We start from the raw sequence: 14194 nt of genomic DNA on the forward strand, positions 1-14194 counted from the left end.
TGTCTGAAACGTATCATAGAACTAAGAGCAAGTGTCCGTGGCCGTTGCTGTGACTTAAAGGCTTCGAACGAGGGAGAGACCTAACTAAGCGACAGACACGTGTTTGCTGCTTGACGTCACCGCTGACATGGTCCGTATATAAGGGACGATGTCGCATGGCCGGCTGCCTTGCACAGATGACCGCTGGCGAGAGTTCGTGGCTGCAGGATTCCAGAAATGGTTCGGATAGCGTCGACGAGTGGTCTGGTATGTACACAAAGGCGCCGCTTGTAAGGGATGACGTCAGATTTTCTCTAATCAGGATGCAGGGGTGAAGCGCTGTGTTGTATATATACAGTATACTCGGCGGCCGTAACCGGTGGTCTCGCGAGCCACTTTGTTGAACCTTCTCTTAGAGCGCCTTCTCTTAGGGTGTCTTCGAGCCGCGTAAGCATGAGGAAGAACGCTCGCAACTGGAATTGAGGCCTGGTACAACGAAAACGCGAATGTCCGGAAACCTACACGACAGCTGCTTGCCCTGTCCCGTGCTTGCTTAAGTGCATACATATCTTGAGATTTGTTGTTCGGCTAGCTAACTGTGCTGAATGGTAGACGCAGTACAACACACAGCCTAGGGTGAACGAGGGGGCAGACACGAACTGGCGCAAACATTCAAATGCTTAATTTCTCCCAGAATCTGCCCCAATTGGTGTCTATTTCATCGTTCTTCCTTGCCTATATTGCGCTGCATCTTTCGTTCAGTGCACATGTCCTCTTGGCAAGGCTTGGTCAACCCCATTAGGTGCTTCGTGACGTGGGAGCCGTCACGTCATCGCAGTTGTCTCACTCGTCACTTCCTTTGTCATCGTCTTCATCGTCATTCTCATCGTTGTAGTAATCGTCATCCTCGCTTGCAGTCAGTCAATGCTCTCTGCATGACTTACAGACGTCAAGTTTCGGTGTTTTGCAAATGCTGACGAAGCAATGACCTCGCAAATGGGTGATAACTTCACCGTCATTAAAGCTTTTTCTCAAGGAGCGCGCTACACCTCCCTCCCTGCCCAACTATTTTACGCATATTTTCTGCACACTCTTCGCAAAAGAAGTCGTCGAAAATCAAAATGCTGCAAAGACAGCCTAAATAAAAAAAAATAAATTAAGTTATGAGGTTTTACGTGCCAAAACGACGATCTGATTATGTGTGTGTGAAGTGATTTTAGAGAAATTGGAAGAGATACGTGCAGTGGCGTAACTGTCTCTCGCAGGAGGACACCTCAACAGCACTGCACGGGGAAAGGGGTGTGGGCAGAAAAAGATGAGATAGGAAAGGAGGAAGCGGCAAAAAAAGAAAAAAAATCATAAGCGAATCGGGGCTCAGAGCCGCTGTGAAGCACGGCTTAGTGGGGGACTCCGGAAATTTTGACGACCTGGGTTCTTTAACCTGCACCTAAACCTAAGTACACGGGTGTTTTCGCATTTCTCCGCCAGCGAAATGAGGCTGCCGTGGCCAGGATTCGATCGCGCGACTTCGTGCTTAGCAGCCCAACACCATAGCCACTAAGTAACCACGGCGGGTAGCCTAAATTCATTAAGGCTGTATTATTATAGAGAAAATGACCACTATGTACGCCGATCATGGAAAGCTGCGATGCAATGTCCGACGACGAAAGAAGAGAAGACTTTCGTTTGCACAACCTGATTGAGGACGCCATCACACAACGAAAATTGCAAGCAGGGAAGATTATAGAAACAGCTTAAAGGCCGGGCAAAGAACAAGCCTTTCAACATCGACGACTACGAAAGAGAGAGAGAGAGTGTGTGATAGCGTAAGCTGGACAATTAAGGAGCCCTCACAAAAGGTAGGGTCCACGTGGGAACTCTCTTAGCTCTAGAATACCTCGAACACAAAGAATAAAAGATTGTCATCTCAAGGGACACGGGCCGTTCAGCACGGCGACGGCAGTGAATAGCGATTCGGCCTCACAGACGCTCGCAGCAACGACATAGGCATGGGCAAAGTTCGCAACCCTTGAGCAATATTCTCATCTGCGACTCCGAAACACTGCGCTCGCGCTGACTCAAACAAAAGGCGATGCGCCCGAGGCCGCTCTACAGAAAGAATACCGAAGGAACCCTTTGAAAGTCAAACAATCTCGCGTGACCGACGTTTTCTTTCTTTCTTTCTTTCTTTCTTTCTTTCTTTCTTTCTTTCTTTCTTTCTTTCTTTCTTTCTTTCTTTCTTTCTTTCTTTCTTTCTTTCTTTCTTTCTTTCTAATTCTTCTCTTTTTCTTTTCTCTCTCTCTCGCTCTTTCTTGAAACGCTCGCGGAGACCATTTTTCGAGCGCCTCGCATTGTTCGACTCCTCGTGGCAAGGCACGTGTTGTTCGCAGAGATGCTAGGGCGCTTTTTTTTCTGCACACGCCAAATTCCGGCATATTGCCAAATTGCGCCATGCTGGCGCGTTAAGCCAATAAGAGATGCTGTAGCGACACTTTGAGCCAATCGTCAATGGTAAGTAAAACGAATTCAACAATAAATACGGCGAAATTTGACATCTCACAGAAATAACTCCCACTTGGTTGGAAGTGCGCGCAAGCTGTGCGCTTGGCTAACTTAATCCGCCTTTCTCTTGTGCGGCTAACTTAAGGGAGCGTCACTGATGGTGAACGCATGAACGCGTAAGCGAGTAACGCCTCCGATGAGAGCTCCGTTTTTTTACCAGGCGATGGCGATGGCAGAGAAAAGGTGCCACTCTTTCGGAACATGCGCCCTACGGAAAAATCGCCGCCAACTATATAGTATAAGGTATCCTATAGCCAAATCGCTGCTTAAACGGGCAAAAGGTGTTTAGCATGGAACTGCACGATAACCTTGATTGCGTTGGCTTACCGTCCATTGGATGGTTGCCCTCTTTCTGCCTTCCTTATAATAAATTTTCTCTTCTGGTAATCTCGCCGCAGCGCAGATTCTTGCTGTCAAGTGCACACGATATTCTCAAACGGGGAGTTGTCACGCACCTAATCGTAAAGCAACGCTAAGAGGAAAATCACAAACCGGTTCCTATCCACAAAAAAGGAATACATGCGTTTGAAGAAGTGTCATTTTCGTTCAGGAATGGAACTCATCCTATACCGCCCGACGGAGGCAGAGTCTCTACCAGCTGAGCGAACCACAAGGCCAGCAGTTGGCGATGCCAGAGCGGAATAACCTTGCGCTCGAAGCACTGTGTGCTGGAATAACGATTAAGCAAACTAGATCTTTAGAAACTTTCAAGAGAAAGTATTCACAAAACAGAATGTTTTCATAACTTGCTTGCTATGAATTGCGGATTTACTCAGTACTCATTTCACTAGCGTGCACATCTTAAGTGAATGGGTGATTATCTCTACGTATAGCATTGTGCCGTGAAGGGCAAATTAAAGCGTCTTGTATCTTTATGCTGTTTACTGGCTCCTTGTCGGCACAATTTAAAACGTTTAGCTTAGCAAATGTGTGTCATAACGCGTCAGAGCGATCAGCACTAAAACGGAGTCGCGAATACAACACGTTTGTTGGGGATTCACAAGGGACTGGCGTGCATAAAAGCACGAAACCCCGAGTAGGCATGGCCGCTATACCGTGGTGGTGGTGGTGGTGGTGGTGGTAGTGGTGGTGGTGGTAGTGGTGGTGGTGGTGTGTTGCAGCTTCAGGCAACTTTATCCTGGCGATCGAGGCACTACAACTGTTGCGCCTTAGTGTTTCTTTTACACTGTCACTGAGGTATCTACCACATGCCGAAAAGTGCAGTGTTTCTTAGAAATGTAAGAAGGCATGAAGCTTACCTTCGGACTGTAACGGATCCTTCCGCAAATATAAGACCTTGAATACACGACGTGGAATGCCGTTGTTTTGTAAGTTATCAAGTATAGAGCGTCCGATACACCACGGTAGCATAAACACGACCACAGAAAGCGTTCGATATATTTCTTGCTTGCACGAAGCGAGCACGTGCGATGTTCACGAAGTGCACATCGGTGAATCGGTGCGTCCCGTCCTTAATAACCATACCGCGGTGTATGCAGAACCTGTCCCTATTCGATGCAGTAGCGAGGCTTTCTCTTGACGAAACCGCTTTGTTACGCAGGGCGCTCGCGGCGGAATTCAAAGCAATACAAAGTCAACACGGATGTCCGTCGTTCGGCCGTCTTGTAAGGATTCCGTGGCATACACGGCGCTGCAGTTTTTTTCTTAGTTGGAGTAGCATCGGCAGCGATGTTTTAGCGCCTTATACGCTGCTCCTGCAAGAGATTGTTCTCGGACAGCTAAGACAGCTTTCCCTGAAAGTTACCACGAGGAGCGGTAACGAATGGCCTGTAGGTCAATTTCACTGCACAGTAGACTAGCCTAAAATTCTGACGCATATATTACTTAAGAAGGCTAGACAAGCCTCCACGTAAGCTGCGCACTTTTGAGGCGTGTGGTGTTCGCTCACGCATGACACACTGCAGGGTGTTCTGAAGTCGCTATACGTTGCATTAAAAACAAGAAAAAAATCGCTCTCAGTATTTTCCCGACGCGCGGAATAAATAGCTCTGCATTTTAAACGTGCCGCAGCCACAAGTCACTGTTGAAAATCCCACCTTCGGGAAATACTCGCGAAATCACGCCGACGGTGACATTACGGCAACTTGGAGGGCGTTCTTTTGGCTGACTTGTCGTCTCTTTGCGCCAGGGACTATGTGTAGTGATGAAAGCCAGCGATGCAGTGCCTAAAGGTCGTGTTTTCTTCTGTATTTTTACAAGCGGGGTCTGACTGTCGCTTGCAGTGTTCTTCGACGTTTGCACCATAGCCGGTCCTGTGTTTCGTCTCTTCACTCGCTGTTTTGTTTGACGGTTCTCGCCTTTTCGAAAGAGCGGGCGTGGTGTGTGTTTCAAAAGACGGTTACGCAGCCCCTGCGCTTCTAGAGCTTTGAATGAGAGGTCATGGGTGGAGATGTACCGAGGCCCGTAGCCACCCTTCACTCATCACCTTGCCTATATGTATCTGAGATTGTATTCGCGTCGTCTATCGGTTCGTGTACGTGATATTTGTTTGTGGCTAACTTCACTTTCTACATGCTACAAACAAACAAACAAAGAAACAAACAAACAAACAAACAAACAAACAAGAAAAACATACACAAAACGCGACTGATCAGCAGACGACGCGAATACAATCTCAAATAGACATAGTTACGGTACACCAATGAGCGAGTCAGTTCCCGATCATAACATTCAGAAATGAGCAAACAAAATGTAAACAACGGCAAAAGCACAAAAACAAGTTAATGGTCAAGGAGACAGATCACGTTGCCATGTTTTTGTTTAGTTCCTGCTCGTTCGTCCGTCACAGTGCATATACAAGACCTCCACACATGGACTCTATCACAAGGTGTGGTTTGTGGCTCGTATTATTTTTCCATAATAAAAGAGTGCTCTTCTATTTTAGTGGCATAGCGTGGAAAAGACTTTATTGAAAGGGGAGGCGTAGGCAAAGGTGCTTTAGCTTTTTCTTACTTTGTGGGTGTTTCTAGATTCCGCATAGCCGATTTTTCCTATTTTGGGGAGCTTTCTACAGCGACTAATCGTTTCACGACTATTCCGACACCAAAACAACACAGAAACCTTTGAGCATTTGAGTGTTGAAACAACATTCATTTTACCTGCTACGCCTTGTTTTCATTTTTAGATGTCCTTCCCCATACTGTTCTAAGGCTTTCACTTGAAAAACCTTCATCTAACGGACGTGTACCTTTTTTTTAAAGGAGACGACTACTTCCTTATCAACATTTCCTCAAATTGCAACACTATTCAGCCACATATAGCCATCTGCCTTGGGTGCTCGACGATGTACTGCCCTTATTTCGTGCGGTGCGGTGTTACTTCGTCTTCCTTTTCTAGACCTTTTTTTTTCTTGTGAACGCATTTCTTCGCAAACAATAATGAGGCTACTTCCTTTACACTTGCTCCGGCTTGCAAACAGCCTATAGACATCATCTACGCCTTTTGAACATACATCGCATACGTTGACCTGGACGCACAAATCGCGATATAGCTGATTCCGGAATTTAATTCACCAGGGAGACACAAGGCCTCACAGTTATTCATAGGCTTATTGACAATGACAATGACAATGATGTTTATTCGCATCAGTACATGACGCGAGGAGCATGCAGAAAAAGCTGCCACATGGACAGCTTGACGAAGCCGCAGGCCCCCGCACTGGCGTTTTGCGCGGCGTTAGCGAGCACAAAGGTAGAACATCATTGTTTAGATATGTCCTTTACACAATAGTGAGCATCGCGAACCATGCGAAGCAAATGAAGAAAAAGAGAGATGTGCTCTAACAGGTCATAGTAAAAATCATCTCTAACCAATAAGGATAAAAAACAATGATAGGCACAATAGTATCACAACTTTTCAAAAAAGAAGAAACACAAGGGTGAGAAAGACATAATCATAACACAAGGTGTAAGAATAACATTTCTCATACAAACTAAACAAATGAAAAAACCAAGAATATAAGCTATACAATGCGACTAGTTGTTTTCGATAAGGAAAAAATTTGCGAACGCCAGGGAACAATCTATTGGAGGGCCAGGGAACAATCTATTGGAGGCAGAAATAACTATACAGAGCTTTAAGAGAGGTATTTTCCCATCCAGTGGTTTCATTGTGTAATTTATTCAGTAACCTTGGCAGGTTGTTACGAATAGTTTGTTGTCCGTATGTTGTTCTGAAGGTTTCTACTTTCCAAAACTCTCTGGACCTTGTCGCATATGCTGTAATGTTGATTTTTAAATCCGCTAGTGTTCTTAGAAAGCTGGCTCCATTTTTTATTTCTTGTTTGTACGCTCTACAGAGTCGATAATCGTACATACTGGTAATTGGCATTACATTGTATTTTATAAAAAATTCACGTGTATGAACATATTTTGGAACATTTTCTACGACTCGTAGGAATTTTTTTTGCAGTACATAAAGTTTTTCCAAATTTCCTTGCGTGGTAGTAGCCCAAACTAAGTGACAGTAGTTTAGACTAGAAAGAAACAGTGTGTTGAAAATCAGAATCATTATTTTTGTTGGCAGTATATGACGGTTACGGTAAACAAGCCCGATTATTTGAGACAATTTTGCCGCCAAGGAATTTACGTGCATATCCCAGAATAAGTTTTCTTGAAAGATAACACCTAAAGTTTTAAAGTACGGAACTATATCGATAGGAGTTGAATTTAGCAGTATAGGGGTATTAATTATCACGCTTTTATTTTTGCTTCGAAAAATTATTCCTTTTGTTTTGTTTGTGTTTATTTTAAGACAATTTTTACGTGTCCATTCATGCAATTTTTGAAGAATTAAGTTTGCTTCCTCAACTAATTCATCCGCCGACTTTCTTATCAGGAATATGCTGGTATCATCGGCGTAAATTATATAGCTTGCCTTGATACTGATACTAATGATATCATTAATATAAAAATTAAAGAGGAAAGGGCCCAAAATACTGCCTTGTGGTACGCCACAAGAAACGGGCAGTGGACTAGAGAGTTCATCATTAATACCGACCCTTTGCTTACGGTGTTCTAGATAACATGTGATGAGGGATGCAACCTTCCCGCGGTAACCATAACGTATGAGTTTCCTAATAAGAAGTTAATGATTGACACAATCAAATGTTTTTGTGAAATCTACGAACAACCCCAGAACCAGTTTTCCCTCATCAATCGCCCTTGAAATTAACTCTTTCTGAGCAAGTAAGGCACATTCCATGCTAAGGCCTTTGCGAAAGCCAAATTGGCATTCATTTAGAAGTTTATGTTTTTGCTCAAAATCCAAAAGCCGATATAAAATTATTTTTTCAAGTACCTTCGAGAACATAGGGAGAATTGATATTGGACGATAGTTGCTCATGTCATTTTTGTCGCCTTTTTTATATAGGACACTAATGCGTGCTTCTTGCATTTTACTGGGAAAAATAGCTTGACCGAGACAAAGGTTGAAAATATATGCAATGCATGGAGCCAGGATATCAACAACGTATTTTAATGGTTTTATCTGTAACCCGTCAATATCTTTCGCACTGCTGCTGTTTAGATTTTTAATTATGTGGATTACTTCGTTTTCATCTACAGGTTTAAGAAAAATAGTGTTGCTATTAACCGGAATATTACTAAGATCATTTGGTTGCATAGGCGTATTACCTGCACTTGCGAAATATGTATTAAATGTATCTGCAAGCCGCTTCCCAGATAATTCTATACCATTAATATCTAATTTAAGAAGTTTACTGATAGGCGGATGATGCCTTAATACAGAGCTGAGCCTTTTCCACATAATCTCAGAGCACCCAGCAGCTGCTGCAAAGAAGTTTGCAAAACATTCTCGCCTAGCCTTTTTTATATCTTTATCGAGGCGATTACGGCACACTTTAAATTGGCGGAATAATTCGATATCTTTAGTTGAAATAAACTTGCCATAGAGAACATTTTTATGTGCGATTCGTCCGAGAATCCATGGTTTCCGAATTTTTTTGCTTGGCTTAACGCGCACTGAGGGAAAGCTAGATTCACATATTGATTTGACAATGTGAAGAAATTTTTCATAGGCCCCATTTGCTTCGTGGGATCTATATACATCATCCCAACAGGCATTTTGTATTTGTTCCCGAAATATAGACAAGTTGCGCGGGGTTATTTTTTGCATCTGGCGCATTGGCTGCGTTACTTTCTCTCGAATGTGCCCTTTGGCGCAAATAAATATAGGCAAGTGGTCACTGAGGTCATAGGCAAGTACACCCGCCTTAACTTTTTCAGGGATGATATTTGTGAAAAAAATATCAATTAAAGATGATGAATATTCGGTAACTCTAGTGGGCAAGTCTATTACATTCACTAAACCATTCACCTTCAGTAAAATATCTAATTGTAAAGTTTGGGAATCGTTTTTCATCATATTAATATTGATGTCCCCGCCGAAAATTAAATCAAGCCGATTTTTATTAACAAACTCAAAGATTTCTTCTAATTTATCAAAAAACTTGCTAACGCTGCCATTAGGAGGGCGATAACACACTATAATAACGGTGTTATGCATTCTTATTGCTAGAATTTCATAGTCAGTTGTTGTTGCGGAAAGTTCGGGCAGTAAGTCACACTCGAATACTTCCTTTACCAGGATGCAAACTCCGCCTCCGCGAGAGTATGGCCGATTTAAGTAGAAGGTACTATAATTTGGGATACGGAAAATATCCGCATCGTTCGTTGACCATGTTTCTGTTAACAGTATCGTGTCAAATGATTGTCCTAGCTGTTCAAAAACAAGGAGAGGTCGTTTTTCTTATTAGAAACTGAGCGGATGTTTAGATGAAAGCATTTAAAGGATTGCTGAAATTTTTTGCCTAAATGCTGACTGAATACTTGCGGCAATATGTAAGTCTCCCCACTTGCACAAGCCATCGTTATCAAGAACTGTTTTTTGTCCCTATTTGTCCCTATTGTCCCTATTACTCCTGAAAAAAAAATTGCTGCACACGAAAACAAAAATTGCACTTGTGATTATTATGGCGGCAGTAGTAGTGGCTCTGTTATGCAAAAGTTGTCCCTCCACCCACAGCAGCTGCTGGTCATCAGCGCAACCCTTTTGTCCCTGGCGTCACTGGGCTTCGCAGGGGCGTTGCCTCTGATATTCCACTACGACCCGTTGATTGCCGAAGAAAGCCAGCAGCAGGAGCAGCTGTCCATCACGGTAAGCTGCATCTCTCGCATTGGTATGAAACAGCCATGTGAGCAGGCTGTTCCATATATACTTATATTCTGACGAAGGCCGTGCCACAGCCGAAACCTTAAACCATTAAAAATGCGATTTTCGTAAGTGTGCTCCTTAGTTTCTTTCTTCAAATAAATAAATACATATATATATATATATATATATATATATATATATATATATATATATATATATATATATATATATATATATATATATATATATATATATATATATATATATATATATATATATTTTGCTGCGGGAAGTTGTTCCTTCATCGACTTTAAATTCCATTAATTAGTCATTTCTTTATTTTAATTAGTAATTGCGAGTAATTCCAACGTGGATGGACATTGGGAGACATAGGTGCTAGTTGGAAGACAGGAGGACGAAAAGCCCGAAGAACATGAACACGGAAGGTAGAAATCGAATGTTACCGTGTTTTGTTTCAGTTGATGTGTAGCAAGAGAAATTGACCGCTAAGACGAGCATGCCTCTACACCATAATTATAACGGAAAGCACGATGTCACCCTGCTATATGCAAACGTAAGAGAGCCGTACACAAACGTTATACTATGTGCGTGCGTGCGTGCGTGCGTGCGTGCGTGCGTGCTGAGAGAGAAAATTAAAGTATGCAAACTATTGTGATCCGCGTTGACATTTTTTTTATTTAAAGCAAGAAAGGTAACTCCCGTGTCCTGAACACCGACCACAGTTCACTTTCTGAAACGGAAATATTCACATCCACCCGTCTTGTAGCCCGAAGCTACAAAGTAAACTCATGCGTGTTTCTCAGAGAGAAATCTTAGCAGTTGAAGAAAAGTTCACTCTGCTCCGGGTACGTGTCAATATTTTCCTTTCATGAATTTTCTTCCACCTTACGGGCTTCCGCAAAACTGATTTGTCAGTACTTCTTTCTATTGTTTCTTAACCTCGTACCTCCATAACTGAGTCGCAAGAGGGGACTAACATCGAAGGCAAGTACCGGGGCAGGCGCCGTATATGAGAGTGCTCACTTTATGTGCATGAAATCACGCCAAAGGCAAGCAAACTATTACCCTCCTCCTTCCGCAGCCTTTTGTAGTGAAGGCACCAATGACACAACAAGGGAGCGAAGGACAGCCTGAGACTTCTGACGAACGGCAAGCACTGCCGGCGCTCGCCGTACGACATGGGCCGCAGTACAGCGGGATGACCGCGTCGCAGCCTGCGAAGAGGCACGCTCACCGAGGCCCAGTGAGAGCAGTCATGCCACAGCCGACTCGCTACCAGCTGTCGCCGGCCACAGCGCAGGCATCGTACGCACCGGCACAGCAAGGAGATCTGCAAGGGTCCGCCACGGGCTACGGCAATCAGGCCGAAGGCTACCTCGACATGGGTGCCTACTCAAGCGGCTACGGTGCCTTCGGCTGGTACGCCGATTACCCGGTCGGCGGAGGGTTTCACTAAGCCCGCGTTACACGTTCGCGTAGGCAAGGAACACAGGATGCATACGCGAATATCTCGGCAAGTATCTCTAGAGATTACACAGCTACCATAGTTATTCAAAAGAAAATCGGGAAAAAAGTTATTGTAGACATTACGAGAAAACAAATGAAGCTGGGTTGCGGGCCAAGTAATGCGAAGGGCATACGACCGATGGTCTATTATAGTTACAGAGCGGATGCCAAAGGAAATGAAAATTGGTCGCATACTGCAGAGCATTAGGTGGTGTACTCAAATTAGGAAACTTGCATGCATAGGACGGGGTCAGCTGATGCAACAAAGGGGCGATTGTAGATCGCTGTATGAGGCCTTCGTCCCGCAGTCCGCATAAATAGGCGGTGATGAGGATAGTGTAGATTGCGTCAGGACAGAGTGATGAATTACACACCTGGGATTTTGAGTGCGTTACAGTTAGCATAGCGCGTTGGAAAAGTAAAGCGCGCAAAGAGGCGCCAGTTTACGCATTTCCTGAAATGAAATGCCTAATAACCACCATAACTGCTTCATTTCTTGCTGCAAAAGACTGTTTACAGGGAAGCTATACCACATAGGAAAAACAACCCTCCAAAGAAACGAAAATAATAAATTCACCCTGGAAATAGCTGCATAAGAGATAAAAAAATTTCTATTAATTTCCAAATGGAGCTCGATATAACGTCAATGCTACGTATAGGTCCGACGTGTGAGAGTTTCATGGAGATAAGTTCCGCTCCCGAACGGAGTTTTCGTCCTCTAATTAATTAGCTGCATAGGCCTGGAAACAAATGCTGAGAGGCTCCGAAGAAGGTAATGCCTGGTAATGCTACGAATCTAGCCTGCTTAATCGTTTGGCTCCATTGTCCACCTCATTAAATGTAAAGTGCGAAAACACGCCAAACGAGCTACAACTGATGGAGTAGCTAATGGGTTAGCATGCAGTAAAAACAGTGAGACTATGCATGTAGGCAGGTTCGACGCTGTTTTCTGCCACAACTTTTGATATCATTAGTAAAGATTTTTTAGTCTACCTGACATTCTATAGCAGGCGTCGGAAGAACGACCACGGAACTACTCGAAAGATGGCAGCTTCCGATAGTTCCACGTATTTTCTGTCGAAACATTTCACAAGCAGATGCCGGGAATTATATTTATAGAGATGCCGACTTTTACTTCTCGCTCGTATTTCCCCATTTTACGTAATCTATTTTTCTTAATCACATCGTATTCTACTGCGCCATCCAATATCGACAAGTTCAAAGTGACACTAACATGGCGATTGTTCGGGACTATGAGCACACAAATTTATGGCAGAAAGAAAGCAATGCAATACAGAAAAAAATCATTAATAAATATGATGAGATGAGTACAGCATAGAAGCTCATATTTTATTCAACAGAAAGCGGTACCTGAATACCCAAGATCACAAGTCGCGAGCTTTTGTAATATATGCACATTTGTTTCACATTAGTGTTTCGCGCTGTTTAAATAAAGAAGCGATGCCGTTACGCAGTGTTTGTTTGTGGATTCCTTATGATTGTGACTGAGCCCATAGCGCAGCTCTCATGAGGGCGCTGAGCGCTGTAATAGAGCACGATATACGCCTCCTCATTGGTACTTTACCTCAGAGTGATTAGTTTCATCAGCAGCTGTATTTATTTTGATCCAGTTTTGAAACGGACGTCGAAAAGCAAAGTACTGAACGTTTAAATCAGAAAGTTTCTAAAAAATGACCCTCTACTAGCAATCGCAAAAAATTTAAATAAAATATCAATAATAATAACAGAAGAGAAGCAAAAAAAAAAGACACTTAACGGTTGTTTGAAGTCTTCTCCGCAATGTCGTCTAGCTGCGCAGTAAAGCACTCACAAAGCTTTGCCGTCGTACATTTCAATGCTGTCAGGAGCTCTTGCCGAACCAGCTCAAGCATTGATAAAACGACCGAAGGAGGAACACGTAAGGTTACTAAACATAATACATTTCTCATGCGATGGCTCTTAGGACTTTAAAGCTTTAATACAGTAACCCGTACATCTGCACAATCTGACAGTTTGCCTAAGATGGTCCCGCCACCTCTCGGAAGATGACGCTATTACGTTCCGCGCGTTTCCTGGCACCGTTTACAGATGGCGAAAACAAAACACCTCGCGCTTTCTTCTGGGGTGCGATCGGAGATGGTTGTTCGGCGCGTTCGTTCGGTTACCGGCGCGCGCGATTGGCCTACTCCGCGCCGACGTCGCCAGCCGCGGGGCGCCGCCCCGTTTTTGGTGACGTCAAAATGACGACACGCTCCTGTCAATCATCCGCCCACCGAGCATTTCGTCCGAACGCGACGGGAGTTGAGAAGTTTGGAGCGATCATACGGCTTCGCATGGCGCGTCTGGTGGATTGGATTGGATCCAACAGGCGGCCTTTGCGGCTGCAGAATGGCACGTTTGCGAAACGCGTTTGAAGAAATGACAGAAAGTGAATTCCGGCGTCGTTTTTCTTTCTCGAAACAAATAATTCGTTGGTTGCACAGAGAAATCGACAACATCATCGGTGCCAGCGAGCCACTGGGATGTTGTCGCTGCCTCTTGAAAAGTGCGCCACTCTTCCCGTCGTTTTTTTTTTCTTTTTCCTTCTCGCTTTGCGCGACACCACCTAGGGACGACGCAAAGAACCTTGTAGTTATAAATTGCAGTAGTCACACGTACTACTATTTGAAAACGTGTTTGGGCTTGAGAAGAAAAATACATTTTTTTAGATAAAGATTTAATTCATTTGGAAGACGAGAAACATTTGGTTTTGTAGTATACTGCTTGCAAGCAGACGACAAACGACGGAAGTAAACTTCCGGGGAGGTCACCGCTTCCTGATTGGCTGCTCTCTCCGCCCCGCTGTCACAAATTTTGCATACTGTAACTTTGTGACGTTGCAGCAACTGAACAGAACGCGCAGCGAACAAAATATCTCCGATCGCGCCCCTGG

The 14194-nt window shown here is 43.8% G+C and overlaps 1 protein-coding gene across 1 annotated transcript; it reads left to right on the top strand.

The window, feature by feature from the left end:
• On the top strand, nucleotides 1-12633 carry LOC135920700 (uncharacterized). Its single transcript, XM_065454922.1, has 3 exons — nucleotides 1-246; nucleotides 9607-9738; nucleotides 10838-12633. The coding sequence occupies exons 1-3, from the start codon at nucleotides 217-219 to the stop codon at nucleotides 11210-11212; spliced, it is 537 nt and encodes a 178-aa protein (XP_065310994.1). The 5' UTR covers nucleotides 1-216; the 3' UTR covers nucleotides 11213-12633.
• Nucleotides 12634-14194: the final 1561 nt, after the last annotated feature.

This window comes from Dermacentor albipictus, chromosome 5 (genome assembly GCF_038994185.2).
Source record: "Dermacentor albipictus isolate Rhodes 1998 colony chromosome 5, USDA_Dalb.pri_finalv2, whole genome shotgun sequence".
NCBI classification, from domain to species: domain Eukaryota; kingdom Metazoa; phylum Arthropoda; class Arachnida; order Ixodida; family Ixodidae; genus Dermacentor; species Dermacentor albipictus.

What these genes read in the sequence shown, in the direction of transcription:
- LOC135920700 (XM_065454922.1), top strand. Translation starts at nt 217, where the DNA reads ATGGTTCGGATAGCGTCGACGAGTGGTCTG. An exon ending in TAGCGTCGACGAGTGGTCTG is followed by an intron (nt 247 to 9,606) that starts GTATGTACACAA and finishes CTCCACCCACAG; the next exon opens with CAGCTGCTGGTCATCAGCGC. An exon ending in AGGAGCAGCTGTCCATCACG is followed by an intron (nt 9,739 to 10,837) that starts GTAAGCTGCATC and finishes CTCCTTCCGCAG; the next exon opens with CCTTTTGTAGTGAAGGCACC.